Source organism: Felis catus, chromosome E1 (genome assembly GCF_018350175.1).
Source record: "Felis catus isolate Fca126 chromosome E1, F.catus_Fca126_mat1.0, whole genome shotgun sequence".
Taxonomy (NCBI): Eukaryota; Metazoa; Chordata; class Mammalia; order Carnivora; family Felidae; genus Felis; species Felis catus.
This window is the reverse complement of record NC_058381.1, coordinates 59,508,496-59,525,018: the sequence shown is the minus strand read 5'-3', so window position 1 is coordinate 59,525,018 and position 16,523 is coordinate 59,508,496. Positions and strand designations below refer to the sequence as shown.

At 56.4% G+C, this 16,523-nt stretch overlaps 1 protein-coding gene across 6 annotated transcripts in view; it reads right to left on the bottom strand.

Moving 5' to 3' along the window:
- RNF213 (ring finger protein 213) overlaps positions 1-16,523 on the bottom strand; it is a 106,574-nt gene that overhangs the window by 13,405 nt on the left and 76,646 nt on the right. For all 6 annotated transcript variants that reach the window (XM_019818352.3, XM_045044707.1, XM_045044705.1 and 3 more), the window contains 16 exons: positions 16,341-16,522; positions 15,655-15,775; positions 11,835-11,935; positions 11,561-11,743; positions 10,405-10,574; positions 10,200-10,299; positions 8,982-9,093; positions 7,469-7,679; positions 7,040-7,230; positions 6,235-6,357; positions 5,367-5,477; positions 4,579-4,821; positions 4,212-4,293; positions 2,915-2,949; positions 1,729-1,823; positions 17-176 (listed from right to left, as the gene is read on the bottom strand). In XM_019818352.3, coding sequence (XP_019673911.3) covers positions 17-176; positions 1,729-1,823; positions 2,915-2,949; positions 4,212-4,293; positions 4,579-4,821; positions 5,367-5,477; positions 6,235-6,357; positions 7,040-7,230; positions 7,469-7,679; positions 8,982-9,093; positions 10,200-10,299; positions 10,405-10,574; positions 11,561-11,743; positions 11,835-11,935; positions 15,655-15,775; positions 16,341-16,522 — 2,220 coding nt within the window. The remainder of the gene's footprint in view (positions 1-16; positions 177-1,728; positions 1,824-2,914; positions 2,950-4,211; positions 4,294-4,578; positions 4,822-5,366; positions 5,478-6,234; positions 6,358-7,039; positions 7,231-7,468; positions 7,680-8,981; positions 9,094-10,199; positions 10,300-10,404; positions 10,575-11,560; positions 11,744-11,834; positions 11,936-15,654; positions 15,776-16,340; position 16,523) is intronic.

Sequence of the window (16,523 nt, the reverse complement as noted above, 5' to 3'; positions counted from 1 at the left end):
GGCTTGCGGGCCGTACCTCAGGACTCTGGGCCGCCCCCAGGAGCATGGCCAGGTGGGTGAGCAGTCGTAGGAGCAGGAAGACCGCGGGGGCCAGCTGTCGGTCGGACACCACCGTCTCGCGTCTGCCCAGCGCGACTCCCAGCACGTGGCCAGTCTGCGTTCTGTCTGCGTGGTTTCTGGAGAGGACGAGAGAAGACAGGGTAGAGACTGAAGACGGCCATCTCTCCTCGGCCCCAGGGGCACACCTCGGAGTCTCGGGCCGGCAGATGAGGTTGGCATTTGGAAGAGAATGGTGCCATGGTACTCGTCGCCGGGACCACTCGCCTCGGGGCGTCCCCCTTCCAGCCTCACCTTCCCGTCTGACCGGCAGCCCGCGTCATTCTCAGCGTGAGGCGGCTGACCCGAGCGGCCACCTGTGCTGCCCCCGAGCCGCGTGTCCAGACAGGGGTCTGCACCTGCTCCTTCCACTGTCCACTGTCCCTAAGTAGGCTAGGGACAGGTGACGTGGACATCGGGGGCATGTGCACCCCGATCTCATTTTCCCCAAATCAGAAATGGGATGGAAGGCCCGGCAAAGAATTTCGTGTCGCACCCAGGTGGGAGGCACAGCAGGACAGACAGCTGCAAAAACACTGGAGATTCTGGGACGTTCCGACGGTTTGTGGCGATAACAGGCTAGGATATTTTAAACTGTAATGGCAGCAGACTGGCGAAAATGTGATGGCCACGGAGGGGCCCCAGCTGCCCTCTGGGGGAGCACGGAGAGCCACACTCCTCTCGAGAGAAGGCTGGGATCAGGACACCAGCCCAGGACTGTTTGATAAGACGGACTCTGTCTCCTTCACGTCCCGCAAACAGTGGTGGCAGCTGAGAGGCTCCAAGTGAGACGGCCTGGGCTCAGATAGAAAAATGCCCACATCGTGGCTTCGCAGATTTAACTGTCGCTCTGAACCAGGTCACTTGCGTATGGCAAGCGTATCTCTACAGGGGCCACGCCCCAGGCCCGAACAGAAGACCTCTGAATAACAGGTGTTAATGCAAGTATGTATCCATGTGTGGCCTTATTTACAGAGAAGAGGCCAGTCAGGGGCGCCTGGGGGGCTCCGTCGGTTGAGCGTCCGACTTCGGCTCAATTCACGATCTCGCGGTTCTTATGTCCGAGCCCCGCATTGGACTCTGTGCTGGCAGCTGGGAGCCTGCTTGGGATTCTCTCTCTGCTCCTCCCCCTCTCATGCTGTCTCTGTCTCCCTCAAAATAAACAAATATACTTTTCAAAAGATAAAATAAATAAAATCTTTGAAAAACCAAAATTTCTGCAAAAAACCCCCAGAAACTTAAAGGGCGCCTGGGGGGCTCAGTCGATTGAGCGTCCGACTTCGGCTCAGGTCATGATCTCGCGGTTTGTGGGTTCGAGCCCCATGTCAGGTTCTGTGCTGACCGCTCACAGCCTGGAGCCTGTTTTGGATTCTGTGTCTCCCTCTCTCTGCCCCTCCCCTGCTCTCTAAGAATAAACATTTAAAAAAAAAAAAAGGCCAAAGGCCAGTCAGCCAGTGACAGATCAGACACCGCACTGTTCCATGACCACAGGGACCTTGGCATTGAGATCCGACAGGCCCAAATGCACAAGTTATTAATACCGTATTCAGTATCAAGTTACCCGCTGGAATAGAATCAGGCTCCAGAACCCGTAGTTGGATCGCTTTGAAACGAAATGCCCGTCTCACTTACGTGACAGCAAGAAACCCGTCCTCAGGTCTGTGGTTAATCCCGCCAATTACAGCCCCGCAGTCCACACAGTGGCTCCGTTCCATCGGCCGGCCACACTAGGACACACACAGACGGGGCCATGCTCAGTTGTGGACGACTGTCGCTGCAGGCGCACAAGCCCACGCGGGAGGCCGAGGCCCGCGATGGACGGCAGGCACGTGCAGGGGGCTGCCGGCGCCATGGGGCCTGGGGCGCGTGCTCTGTGCAGACGTGGTGTGCGCCAGGACACGGGGGCTTTGAGCAGGACAGGCTGAGCCGCGCTCACGGCTCCTCCCTGCTGCCCCGACTGCCCACGCCCGGGCCCTGTCATCTCGCGCCGGGAACACTGCCGCGGCCTCCAAACCCAGTTCCCAACTCTGTTGGGACTTTTTTTATTTAAAAAACAAAACAAAACAAAACATATGGTTCGCTCCTTCCACAACCTCATTTTTTTCCAAATCAGACTGGGTGCTCCTGGATACTGCGAATCGCAGCCTCAAGCCCCAGAGCGCGGAACGTCGGAGCCGAGAGCGGTCCCGGGAAGGACGGGTTTTCTCGTCTAGGTCTCTCGCTTACTTTGTTCAACTCAACACCTGCTGCTGAGCAAGCAGAGCCCCGGCCGGGTGCCGCGGGACGCAGAGACGGGGCGCACGCAGCCCTCTCCCCCGGGGCTTATAATCCCGGGGGTCTTCTTCCTGTCCCTCGGTGTCTACACCGCATCTCCTCCCTGGGCTAGTAGTCCAGACTATGGACCAGCCAACACCTTGCCGTTACAGAAGGACACGTGTCACACATCCCGTGTGGCAGTGGCCGGGAAGGACGGCCAGCAGCAGTCTTGCCTCCCACAGGGACTTTGGCAACGTCTGGAGACATTTTTGGTTGTCACGCTGGGGACACGGGTGCTACTGGCATCTGGTGACTCGAAGCCAGGAACACTGCTCCGCACCCGAGCACATCCCACAGGGCCCAGCACAGCCCCCCAGTAGAGGGTTACGCGTGGAGACCCGCGGCGCCCTTTGGTCACCTTCAACAGCCTTCAAAAGGGTCTGGGCTCTCCTAGAGGTCAAGACCCTCATCAGCCTTTTCCTCCACGCCCACCGCTCCAGCCTCAGATCTGCAGGAACAGACGTTTTGGGCCCCGCCCCCCTCCCCGGACACCACGACTCACCTCTCCCACAGAGCAGGGGTGGCCGTTGGGACACACTGTTGAAAGAACAGGACACACGTCGGCTGCTGAGTTTCCACCCCATGACCCGAGGTTAAGAGAGAAGGCTAACGCTCTCCCCTCCGGCGCAGCCACAGCAGGACGCAGAGCACGTCAGTGAAAACACGCGTGGGCCTGATCTGACACGCAGAGAAGCTCCCTTCACGGGCTCGTGCCACGGGCTACCCTGGGAGCCACCCTTCCTTTCTCTTTCAACTTTTTTGTTTCTGAGGAGTGTGTTTCGTAACAACTTTTTAAACCCAGTTTAAAAGGATTCTTTGCTCAGGGGATGCCTGGCTGGCTCAGGTGGAAGAGTGTGGGACTCTTGATCTCAGGATCGTGGGTTCGAGTCCCACGTTGGGAGATTACTAAAAAATAAAAAAATAAACTTAAAAAAAAGGAGGGGGGCCGGGCCAGTCCTGGCTGTGTCTGTTTAGAATAATAAATAGGGGCGGCTGGGTGGCTCGGTAGGGGTTGAGTGTCCGACTGTTGATTTTAGCTCAGGTCAGGATCCCAGAGTTGTGGGATTGAGCCCCACGCTGGGCTCCGTGCTAAGCATGGGGCCTGCTTAAGATTCTCTTTCTCTCTCTCTCTCTGAGCGCCTGGGTGGCTCAGTCAGTTAAGCGTCTGACTCTTGACGTACTCTTGGTGTTGGCTCAGCTCATGATCTCGCGGTTTGTGGGTTCGAGCCCCGCGTCGGGCTCTGCGCTCACAGCTCAGAGCCTGGAGCCTGCTTCGGATTCTGTGTCTCCCCCTCTCTCTACCCTTCCCCTACTCACACTCTGTGTCTCTGTGTCTCTCAATAATAAATAAATGTTAAAAAAAAATTTAAAAAGATTCTCTCTCCCTCTCTCTCTGCTCCTCCCCAGCTCACTCTCTCTCTCAAACATAAATTAATTAATTAATTAATTAATTAAAAGGGTGATTTACTCAGGCAACAGCAAAGTTTACACGAAGTACAGGTGCCATCGTTTGGGCTCGCGCTTCTGTATTTCAAAAAGAACTCTCTTTGGGTCGGAACCCGGGCCGTGGCGTGAGCTGACCCTTGCCCGGGCCTCTGGTGTGGCTCACGTCCCAGGGAGAGAAGAGTGTGCCCAGCGCGCCCCCCCCCGGGGGCTCAGGAAGGGGCTGATGCGCCCCGTCCGCGGCCAGCAGGCGCCGCGCTCTGCAAAAGCACCGATGGCGGAACCGGCCAGGTGGCTGGGACCTTCGGGCACAAAGCGCGTGGGCCCCGGGTCACATCGCGGGGACTGACACTTACTGTACCAGTGTACGCCTTCCAGACCCTTCCAGTTCTGAGCCTGAGCCAGCAAGTCTTCCGGCATCGTTGGAAGAAAAGCGCTCTGAAAAGCCAAGAGAGCAGAGAAGCTTCAGGAACGTGGGCGCGTGGCCGGCTGCCACCGCCTGGGGCTGGGAAGCGGCCTCTGCAGCCCGCTTCAACGCTCTCCACCGGGGAAAACAGAACAGGGCTCCCTGCGCGATGACACAGGGCAAGGTCTTCGCCATCGCTGGGGGCTCAGGCGTCAAGTGAGACAGAGGCAGAGAGGAGACCGCAGGACGACCACGGGTTCTACGGGTGCCCAGGGACGGCCTCGGTCTCTGTGGTGACAACCAGCCCCCGGGCTTACCGCCATAGTGGCCGGGGAGAAGGCCAGATTCCTCAGGGGTTCCAAGACTTCGCTGTGTCCGCACAGGAGGAGGATGGCCACGTGGACGGCCAATTCTGCCACCGTGCCTTCGAGGCTGCTGTCCCGGACACCCGTGCTCAGCAAGGGCAGAGTGTCGGCCACGAGAGAGGTTGCGAAAAGTTTGATATCCTGATGAGAAAGGACCTCGCTCTCCTCGATGAAGCTGTTGAGAGCCTCACGTTGCTGGCGAGAAAACATGTTGAAAAATATATCAAAGACGATGACGTGAAGGCTAACACTGGCTCCTTAAGCTAGCCACATACTTCGATCCAGACACATATCGAGAAGGAAGGAAACTACGGTTGTCACCGTTTGAGGGGAGATCATCCAGATGAGAGAATTTTCATCTGCAGACGCAGCACCACACATCCCAGGGCTAACTCTGATGTTCTGCTTTGTAAACACTATCTTACGTTCTTGACTTTTCTTCCTTTTTTTTTTTTTTTTAAAGTATTTATTTATTTTTGAGAGACAGAGACAGAGCGTGAGCAGGGGAGGGGCAGAGAGAGAGAGAGAGAGAGGGAGGCACAGAATCCGAAGCAGCTCCAGGCTCCGAGCTGGCGGCACAGAGCCCGACACGGGGCTCGAACTCGCGAGCTGTGAGATCGGGACGTGAGCTGAAGTCGGACGCTCAACAAACTGAGCCACCCTTGTGGTTTTTACTTCTATTCAAGAAAGTCCCTCTGGGCTTTGAGACTGTGAGCATCGTCCCGAGTGTGGACACTCACCTCTGGCTTAGGATGGAGGTTTGCATCAGGGAGTCTGTACAAAGTGGCGACCTCTCTGAAAAGCGCTAACAGTAAGTGGGCCGCCTGCTGAGGGCCGGGGTTCCTGGAGACCTGAAGAGGCGAGGACGCCGGTGAGGCTCGGTTACACACGTCCGACTGAGGGCCAGAGTCCTGCTGACTCTGGCCTTAAACCGGGGGGAGGCGGGACAGCCTTTCCCGAGACCTGGACGCCCGCCACCCCCCGCACCTCGAGGGCGGCCCCTGGCCAAGGACTCTGAGGCCGCCCGGCTCATAGACATTCCGCCACGCAGCTCAGTGCGTTTATCAGACCGCTTGGCACCCACGTAAGAGAGAGCACCGCTGTTCTCCTTCTGGGCACCCCACCATTCCTGGAAACCCCCACCACCGAGCAGAGCGAGGCTGTGTGTTTACTTCCTCGCTTCCCGGCACAGTCCCAGGGTACACGGGGCCTCCAAGAGGAAGCAAGACCAGAACCGTTCGAAGGTGACCCTAGGAACTCCCTGCCTCGTTAAGGAAATTGAGCGCCACGTCAGCACCGACGGGATCACGACCGTGCACAGGTAGGGGCGTCGTCCCCAGTTCTGCCCGCGCACCTCCCATCAGGGTGACCTCAGAGGAAGTGATGTTCAAGCAGGGTCTCACAGGAAGTAACAGATGTGCGCCGTCACATAGGGGCTAATGATGGCCCCGACCGGGCGGGTCAGCGAGGTCAAGCAAATCTGTCCCCTAACTCGGTTACTAACATCCTCCTGTTTCGGCCGGGCGCGCGGAGGCCGTGGACACACGACTCGGCTCTGGGGCGCCGTTTGGTACCGAGGGAAACGGGGGGGGGGAGGGGCCGTCCTACCTTCACAGCAGCCGCAATAGCCAGGGGCTTGCACTCGAGGACGGCTTTGCCCACCGCGTCACGAAGGGACTTGTATTTGTCACCGTACACCAGGTACCGGTCCATCTGGCTTGAGTGATCCTCCTGCAAGGCCAGGGACACGGGTTCATCACGGTGGGGACGTGGGGGGACACGGTCAGCAAAGAACCGCCCTGACAGGTAGAGGACCCAGGCGATGGTTAGAGGTCCGGTCCCCTGCTGTGCTGGGACAGGCCGCCTCCTCGCGCAGTGGAGGGGGGAGTGGGTGCAGGACTGGGGAGGAAGAGGCAGCTCTGACCGTGTCGCTGTGTTCTGTCCCCACTGGGAGCACAGACAACAGTGCCGTAAGGATGCCCGTGCCAGGCTCCCAGCGGAGGTAACACGGAAAGCCAGCATGCCGAGTGTCATTTCTGTCACCCCAGGAACGGGCCCCGGAGCCAAAACTGCTACAGCTTTTTTACCCTCTTTCTCCTGCCTCCCGTCCCTGCCCGCGCGGGAGAGAAAGGACTTCTTCTGCTAGCTGATCACTATTCATTTGCAAGAGCAAAAGCCACACGTTCGTTCTTTTGCGTTGCCCGCGTCACGCCGGATCAAAGGCGAGGCCCAAATAAGCTTTTTGTGCAGGGAGGTGACAAACCAGAAGCGCACGCGCCCACCTGTCCCCCAGGGCGGGCCGCCTAAACGCCACCACGAGCCTGGGCAGGTTGGCTGCAGGGAGGCACCGGGGACCAGGCTGGACCGGCGGGGGTGGGGGGACGAGGCCAGGACGGGAGGCCGCGCCACTCACCTGCTGCGCTAAGACCGCCTGGGGAAACACCCACCGCGCCGGGTGGCCCGGCCTGGAGAGGCGCTGCACGAACTCGATCCCCCGCTCGCTGGCGAGTTTCCGCACCAGGTACACCCGGTACCAGTCGTTCTTGACCAGCCTGCAGAAGCGTTCCACGTGCTGAAGGTAGCGCTGCTTGTCCTCGGCCGCCTCTGCAGAGCACAGCGAGACAGGCGTGAGGGCCGGGCGGCCCGCTGTCCTCGCTGCTCACTCGTCCGGGACCCGGAGCCAGGCGCGAACAGCACGGGCCCTGGCGTCCGGAACTCACGGTGTGATGACCGACCCAGAAGGAAGGGGACACAGGACAGACCGGGATCGCTCTGCTTCCCGAATTTCCACAGAACGAGGTCTCTAGGCCTGGGGTGGAGAGGGGTGCGGACGAAGACCTGCCTGAGCCCTCCTGGAGCCCGGAGAGGAAGTCAGAGGCCCTGTTGAGACAGAGGCGGATCCTGGCCATCTCCTGTAGGTGGTCTACCGAGGCCTCGCTGGCAGGCTCGGGGCCGCGCCGTGCCGAGTAGGTCTCCAGGAACACCCCGTCCTCTCTCAGGCATTTCTGGCCCTCGCTGGTAGAGAGGGCGCTAACCTTCTCGTACATGGAATCCTAGGGAACAGAGAACCGGAAAAAAAAAGGATGTTCTTTCTTTTTATGTTTATTTTTGAGAGAGAGAGAGAGAGAGAGAGAGAGAGACAGAGTGCGAGCGGGGGAGGGGCAGAGAGAGAGAGGGAGACACAGAATCCCAAGCGGGCTCCAGGCTCCGAGCTGTCAGCACAGAGCCCGACGCGGGACTCAAACTCACAAACCGCGAGATCATGACCCGAGCCGAAGTCGGACGCTTAACCGACTGAGCCACCCAGGTGTCCCAGGATGTTGTTCTTTTTAATAGGCACATCCCCAACCTTCCAAAATTCCCACAATGTGACCACGGAGAACAAGACGGAAATATTGTAAGTTTGGGGGAGCCTGGGTGGCTTGGTCAGTTGAGCATCTGACTCTTGATATTGGCTCAGATCACAATCTCACGGTTTGTGAGTTTGAGCCCTGAGTCGGGCTCTGTGCTGGCAGCGTGGAGCCTGCTTGGGATTCTCTCTCTGCCCCTCCCCAACTCGTACACACGCGCACACACACACACACACACACACACACACACACACACACGTTCTCTCTGTCTCTCTCTCTCTCTTGCTCAAAATAAATAACTAAATAAACATGAAAAAAATCGTAAGGTTGAAGGTAACTGTTTTTAAAAAAAAATTTTTTTTTTAACATTTCATTCATTTTTGAGACAGAGAGACAGAGCATGAACGGGGGAGGGGCAGAGAGAGAGGGAGACACAGAATCGGAAGCAGGCTCCAGGCTCTGAGCCATCAGCCCAGAGCCCGACGCGGGGCTCGAACTCACGGACCGCGAGATCGTGACCTGAGCTGAAGTCGGATGCTCAACCGACTGAGCCACCCAGGCGCCCCGAAGGTAACTGTTTTGAATCATGGAAAACAAACAACCCTTTTTATTTTAGGGGCAAGAAGGAGGGGAGGAGAAAACCTTTGAGGAAGAAAAAACGTCGTATAATCTGATTTTCCCATGTGAATCGTAACATTTTTGCAAGTAGCAAAAGTGCGGGGAGAAGAAATACGACAAGCAATCACAGCCACAGCCTCTCCGCCTGCAGAGTTGAGCACGGTTAACCTGGGAGGAGTGGTGTTTTCCTCTCACCCAGGCTCGGACACATCAGAACACACGACTGCCGGGGGCAGAAGCAGTGTTTCTGGGTGTGGAGCGGAGCATCTGGTAATTTCACCCACTAAAATGATATTCTGCAAATTTTCGGAGACACTTTTCCACTGAACAGACCGCGTGGTCCAGCTAGTTTGCAGAAGGAGCTCAGGGTACTGACGGCTCGCTTACCTCCAGGCAGGTGCTAAAGAGGATGTACAGCTCAGTTTTATCTTCAGTCAAGAACGCTTTCTTCTCCAAAAGGGACAAGTAAGCCTGGATGTAATCTTTCACTTCTTGGAAGCTGCGGAAAGAGACATATGGTACCTGGTGATCTCAGGTCTCGTGTTGCAAAAAAAAAAAAAAAGAGAGAGGGAGAGAGAAAGTATCTATCTGTCTACCTACCTACCTATCCATCTTTCTCCTCCTGTATAAATACAGCCGTGTGTACATACACTTTATAACATGGTTGTGCTGAAAATATTTTAGCACAATATTGGAGGAATACAATTCTGTACTTTAGACCAGCTGTTCTCAGCCTTCTTGGCTTCAGAACTCTTTAACGGCCTTAACAATTACACAGAACCCCAAGGGCTTTGTTGATGTAGGTTCTATCTATCGATGTTGATGACGGTCCAAATTAAAACTGAAAAAAATTGAAAATACTTATCAACTAGTTTAAAACATACACCCCACACGGGTTAAAAATTAATAACGTTTAGGGGAGTCCGGGCGGCTCGGTGGGTCAAGCGGGCTCCAGGCTCTGAGCTGTCAGCACAGGGCCCGACGTGAGCCTCGAACCCACGAACCGTGAGATCACGGCCTGAGCTGAGGTCGGACGCTTTACCGACTGAGCCACCCGGGGCACCCCGTCTGTTGGAACTTTTCTTGTAGCATCTTGACTTTGCCGTCGCCTCGAAGTATGCTTTGTCAAGCCAGGGCACAGGCCGGGGGCACTAAGTGTCCTCTGAAAGAAGCCTTGGGACACAGGTCAGCCTTCTCGGCATTTTCTGAAATACCATAATTTGACAAGACCGCTGGCCTTTGGCACTGTGCGGGCGTCTCTGTCCCTTCACAGAAGCAGACAGATGTAACTGCTGACACAAAATGTAGGTGACGCCTAGGACGAAGAGGGCGGGGGGCCGCTCTAAGTCACCGTCCGTCCCCCCAATCCCCAAACGAGATAGCTGTGCGAGGAGGCTCAGAACCGCAGGGCTCACGCGTTCTCGCACGTGAAACACGCTCCCCTGCCCAAAACACGACTTCTTCCCCCCAACAAGGTGCCTCGTAGCTATGCTGAACTCGTTTGCCTACAGCCGCAGACGTCACACACACAACCAGGGGGTGCCCCACTGAAAAAGCTCCCCCAAAGCAGCTTCTAGAAGCTCACTCCAGGCTGGCTGTGCTTACCTGTACTTCAAAAGCAGTTTCAGCACCACCGAACGGATGACAGGGGTCTTATCCACAACGTCATCGAAGGGGGAGAGAGATTTTGTGTGTTCACGGTGCCCTTCAACCAGAGAGAGAGGGGGTAGCTCATTATTCACGTCGGACACAAAAAAGTCAGAGGAGGAAGCCAGGATTGATTTCGGTCTACGGGCAGAAAGCAACTTACTTTGGAAGGTACCTCTTAAGAGCTCCTTTTGCGCGAAGAGTAAATTTAGCAGAACATCGATCACCTCCTTCTCTGGTGGGGAATTATCCTTGAAGCATATGGTGGAGACCAGGTCTATGAAGAAACTGTTACACATCTGCCGGATACAGGCGTGCTTCCTGATGGCATTCCTGGGGGAACACGGTGGGGAGGCACAGTCAGTGCTTGGAGAGCGTGCCCCAGATCCCTGCCCAGGCTGGACACCTCGTGTTCTTCAGTAAAGAGATACAAGTATCTCCTTGCTACGGGCGCTTAGAGCTGGGTGCAAACTTAGAGCTGGGTGCAAACGGCCGGACGGGGTGCAAACTCCTCTCTAGGGGCCCCATGATCATTTGCACCAGCCAGTGACACCCTTTTCTGCTAATGTCTGCAAAGACCCCGCCCGCTGGACTGGCCGTGTGCCCCGCCTTCGGGCGGTTATCGGAAGGGGGGCAGGAAGGGAAGGCTGCTGAGTCACCGATGGCAGAGCTGAAGGCTCTGAGCCCGCCGAGCGTTCGCCGATGCCAACCACTGCCCCGCAGGACATGTGGCCAGGCACAGCTGGCGCCTCGGGTGTGGGGGAGGCAAACTTCTTCCATCTAAGCTCTTCGGGTGTCTCGTGACGGCTTTATCTAATTTATGACTTTCTGATTTATTTCCACTAGTCGGGTCATCTCCCAAATCTATGCTCGCGTGTGTCTCGGGGAGAGAATCATTTTGGGACACTAGGTGCTTATGAAGCTACACAAGTGGCCGTCTCTCTTAGGATGGTTCTCTGAAGTCAGCTTTCCTTTTATTTTTTTTAAGTTATTTTTAAAAAATGTTTATTTATTTCTGAGAGAAAGAGAGACAGAGAGGGAGGGAGGGTGAGAGCAGGGAGGGGCGGAGAGAGGAGGAGACACAGAATCCGAAGCAGGCTCCAGGCTCCGAGCTGTCAGCCCAGAGCCCGACACGGGGCTCGAACCCACGAACCGGGAGATCACGACCTGAGCCGAAGTCGGACGCTTAACCGACTGAGCCAGCCAGGCACCTCTGAAGTCAGGTTTTCTAAGGTTAATACGGTTTATATTTCTGAATACTGTACTTGCCAAAAAAGGAAGAGAAAGTGGAAGCTCAAGAGAAAGAAAGGGCGATTTACCTGTGCTCTTGGGACACCGCTGGAGAGAAGCCTTCTGGCAAGTCTGTTAAACACAAAGGACATCTCATCTGGCCTATGATGACCCAGACCTTGACGCAGGCCAAGCAGAATACGTGGTCACAGGGCAGGCACACCGGGTCCTGTGGGTCTCCCAGGCAGACGGGGCACGGCTGAATCTCAACCCTAGGATCCAAGAAGGGTGACCAGTTCTGAAGCTACAGGGGCCACACGTGCAGGGCTGTCTCCCGCAGGGATCGCGAACCAAAGGTCTCACCTGGCGAGGGTCTTGCAGACCTGGTCCTTACACTTACGAAGAGTGACCATCACGGCAACGAAGGGCCGGTACGTCTTGATGTCAGAGTTCTCCTGCAGACACTGAGGGACGGGGGGGAGTGACAAGGATGCTAATGAGCAGTGAAGAGGGGCAGAGCTCAGCCAGCCAACACGAACGACACTCCCGGGGCGACACGGTGCGCACATCGGGCACCTCCGGCCACTGGGCTGGAGTTGGGGGCTGGGGCTGTGGCGTGTGCCTGCAGGGTAAGGCCTTTCTGTTTCTAGCAGTTTCTCCAGCTTGGAATGTCCTTTGTTATCATGCTGCTTTGGGGGCGGGGGGGGGGGGCGAGGACGAGATGTGCAACTTGTGATTCCCCCCCTTCCTCTCTTGTCCTTTCTAAGGCTTACGCTTCTCCCACGACGGGAGATTCCAAACTTGAAATGATGACGTGATGACCACATGAGGATCCACCCCCACGCTTTAAGAACTCTTAGCATTTTTGGAATATTTGCTTTAGGTGATTTTTTCAAGAAACCAAACGCGGCAGATAGAGCTGTACGTCCCTGGGTGCCCTTCTGATAGCGTTGCTCTCCTTCCCCTCGCACAGAGGCCCCCCGAAATTCCCGCGTGCAGGACATCTGCACGCCTGCATAAGGACCACATATTGTTTTCAGTGTTTTCAAGTCCTGATCGTTCGTGTTACCTGCTGTATGGCACCCCCCGGCAGACACGCCAGCCCCTTGTTTTCTGGTTACTTGGGCATCTGGAATGTCCCCACCGTGTTGTACCCAACATCCTTCCACGTGTCTGAGTACCAGCGGGAAGTGTCTAGGGCTTGTATTCAGAGGTGGAGATACTAGTTTTTAGGAAATGTGCATCTTCAACGATACAAGCTGAGAGTCTGGTGGGTGTGCTTCTGGAACTTTGGGCTTAGGCATGAGGCTTGCAATAGATATCTTTATGTTACGTATACCCGTGGGCGTTAACAGCATAACAAGGAACTCCTTGTATCCTCAGTTTGCCACGAGTATCTTTTTTCCACTTCATAAATTTTACCAAATGCTTTTCCTGTCCCTTCTGAAATGATCACTTAGAGTTGACCTTCTAATTCGATATGTAACTGATACCATTTATAGATTTTATGATTCTGAGCTACCTTTGAATTCCCAGGATTAATCTTACTTTGAAATGGGATAGGTTTTTGGGGCGCCTGGGTGGCTCAGTCGGTTAAGCGTCCGACTCCGGCTCAGGTCATGATCTCGCGGTTCGTGGGTTCGAGCCCTGCGTCGGGCTCTGTGCTGACAGCTCAGAGCCTGGAGCCTGTTTCAGATTCTGTGTCTCCCCCTCTCTCTGCCCCTCACCTGTTCACACTCTGTCTCTGTCTCAAAAATAAATAAACATTAAAAAAAATTAAAACAAAAAAAGAAATGGGATAGGTTTTTAACACCCTGCTAAATTTGATTTGTTAATCAACAGGCTAATTCGAAAGGGAGCAAAGGACTTGGAGAGACATTTCTCCCAAGAAGACGTACAATTGGGCCGTAAGCACCTAGGAAGATGCTGGCCATCATCAGTCATTAGGGAAACGGCAGAGCAAACCCACAAAGGGATACACCCATCAGGACGGCTATGATAAACAAACAAAACGTAACAAGTGTCGGCAAGGATATGGAGAAATCGGAGCCTCGGTGGGTTGCTGGCAGGAGAGGCATGGAGAGGCCGCTGTGGAAAACAGTTCGGCGGCTCCTCAAAAAGTTACGCACAAAGTCTCCATATGACCCAGCAGCTCCACTCTAGGTTCGTCTCCGGAAGAGCTGAAAGCACGACTCGGACACTTGCAGACCCGTGTTCACGGCAGTGTTCCTATTTTCAGAAGGTGGGGGCAGCCCAAGGGTCCATCAGGGGATGACTGGATTAACAAACTATGTCCATCCACGCAATGGGATATTATCAGCTTATAAAGGACGGTCCTGACACCTGCTACAACACGGTGGGCCCTGAGGACGTGCAGAGTGACATCGGCCCGTCCCCAAAGGACAGATGCCATAGGGTTCGCCTTCTGTGGGGTCCCGAGAGTTCTCAGAACCATAGACAGAAAGGAGGATGGTGGGCGCCAGGGCCCGGGGCGGGGGGGGGAACCGGGAGTTGGTGTTCAATGGGGGCAGAGTTTCCGTCTTGCGAGACAGAAGAGTTCTGGAGACAGAGAGTGGGGAATGGTTGTGCAACAGTGTGAATCGATCAGCGCCACTTGACTGTAGGCCTACAGATGGTTACAGTGGCAAATTTTATGTGATGTGTATCTTCCCACAGTAAAAAAAAAAAAAATGGCAGCAGTCTAGTGGTTGGACGGTGGATGGTTAAGGATAGAGTGTTACAGACTGGAAAGTCAGCAAAACATCCGGTGAGACTGTCATCCGTGACACCGTGGAAGGCGGATCACAGAGCAAGAGAACTCCCTCCCTCCCCGTATCTATTACCTATCTATCAATCATCTATTATCTACGTAGTATCGATCTATCTATCATCTATCTATCATTCATCTAGTATGTATCTATCTATATCTAGCCACCTATGTACCTATACCTATCCACCCACCCACCCGTCCTTTCTATCAGAACTGAGAAAACTCAGAATATCCACCGTCCTGCAGCTATTACCAGAGTCCTGTGGGAGGCTCTGCTGACTCTCGGCACAGGCCAACTCCAGGGCGGCCCCACTAGAAGAGAAGGGTGGAGGCCCCTTGCCTTTCCGGTTAAGACTTTCCTCCGGGCAGACCACAGGAGCCAGCCTTCCAGGCAACGCGAGTGGGCTCAAGGCTGTCCTTGGAGGGGACGAGCATCGCCCGAGGCCATAGACCCGAGAGCCTTCAGGTGTGAAAATGAATGAGCGAAGACCTCTAGCCGGGGTCACTCACGCGTGGATCTCACTGGAAAGCCAGCCAGAAGCCCACTACGTTTCTGGGGAACATCACCCCACAGGCCGGGCCTGACGATGCCTGAGTGCGTGCACACCGGTGTGCAGGGGCCGGATGACTCATCTCTTAGCCAGCCGGTCACCTGGCCATTAGGGGCCCCGCGGGACTGGCCTCTGTGCGGGAAGAAGGGAGTCATGCGTGCCTGTCCCCCCCCGCCAGGGTAGCAGAGGCCAGCGTTTTCTAGAATTCTTTCTGCACTCTTCCCTCCCTGAAAACGGCCTCCAGGTTCTACCGGGCTGTGGGAGTCCGGACTAGGGGCTTCTCCGCCTCCTTGGCGGCCAGGTGGGGCTGTGACTACGCTCAGGACGGTGAGCCGTGACCTCAAGCGGGTGGACACATTCTGGGCCGTGCTCTTAAAACGGCCCGTGACGACAGCAGGAACAGCCTTCTCAGAGCACACGGTGGAGGTTGTATGGTGAGGACGACAGAGGGACAGCACGCAGGAGCAGGGACACCCGACCCGGGGAGCGGCCCGCGGCCCCGACTGCCGAGGCTCCCACTGTCCTACGAGAGGCACGTCAGCTCGCGTTTCGTTTCCACCACCGATACCCGCCCTCCTCGGAGTGTGCGGCCTGCACGTCAAAGCCCGGACAGCTGACACCATTAGGTGCGTTCGCGCAAAGCTCCCGGGGTAACGGAGGCAGAGATCACCTTCCGCTAAGCGCGTGGCCACGGAGATGGCAAACACACAGGCTTGACAGCCGCCGCGGAGGAAGTGCGCCCTGCTGCGCTCCCAGGTAAGATGGGCAGAGAGCGGGAAGGACGCTCACCCCGCGGGTGACGGCAGGCTAGGCCGGGAGCTCCCGCGTCCCCGGAAAGTGCGCCTGCCGAGCCCGAGCTCACCTTGTTCAGTAGGAAGACGTACTCGGTCACCAGCTCGCACAGCTCGGGGATCTGGCTCTCGATCCCCAGGAGCACGTGCTCCACGAACAGGGCCACGGGGAAAATGCGGTTCCACTGGGTTCTGTAAGAGCAGGTGGTTGGTCACTGGGCTGGGACAATAGAGCCTGAGACCCCAGGATAAAGGTGCAGGGAGGGATCCGAGACAGGGATGCGGTGAAGGCGGATGGAAGATTCCAGGAGGAGCCCTTTGCGGCGTGCTCCCGCCCCCAGTCACCTTCCTGTCCCCCACGCCCTCCCGCAGACTCGGGGTCAGGAGTCCCGCCTCACGCAGGAAAGCCGGCACGGGACGTGCCCCCCGCGGGACGCCTACCCTGACTGCTTGTCCCCTCCCCGCGGCCCTGCCGCCCGCCCAGGGCCCCTTCCTGCTGCTCCCCTCTGCCAGCACTTCTCCTGCGGGGACTGCGGGGACCGTAGGCTCTGCTGCTCCCCTTTCCACGCCCCCCGCCCCCCTCGGGGCTCCCTGAATGCCCTGTTGTCTGTTTCGTCTCCAGCGTCGGCATGATGCCTGGCGGTGAAGGAGACTCAGCGGACATTAAGGGACATTAAGAGAGGACCCTCTTCTGTGGCAAGAGGACCCCATAAGCCCATGGGGAAGGGGCTGGTGGGGGCCGGGCTCCTGGCCTCACCTGACCTCCCTGATGACATCTCTGGCCATCTCCCCGCAGGTCTGCAGGTACCCGTCCGAGCACAGGAGCTCTAGCGGCATGGACAGGCTCTTCACCATCTGCAGCCAAGCCTGGGGGCTGGGCTTCAGGATGTCTCTTGTCAGCATCTCCGTGCAGGCCATCGCTGCAAATGCATCCAGAGTC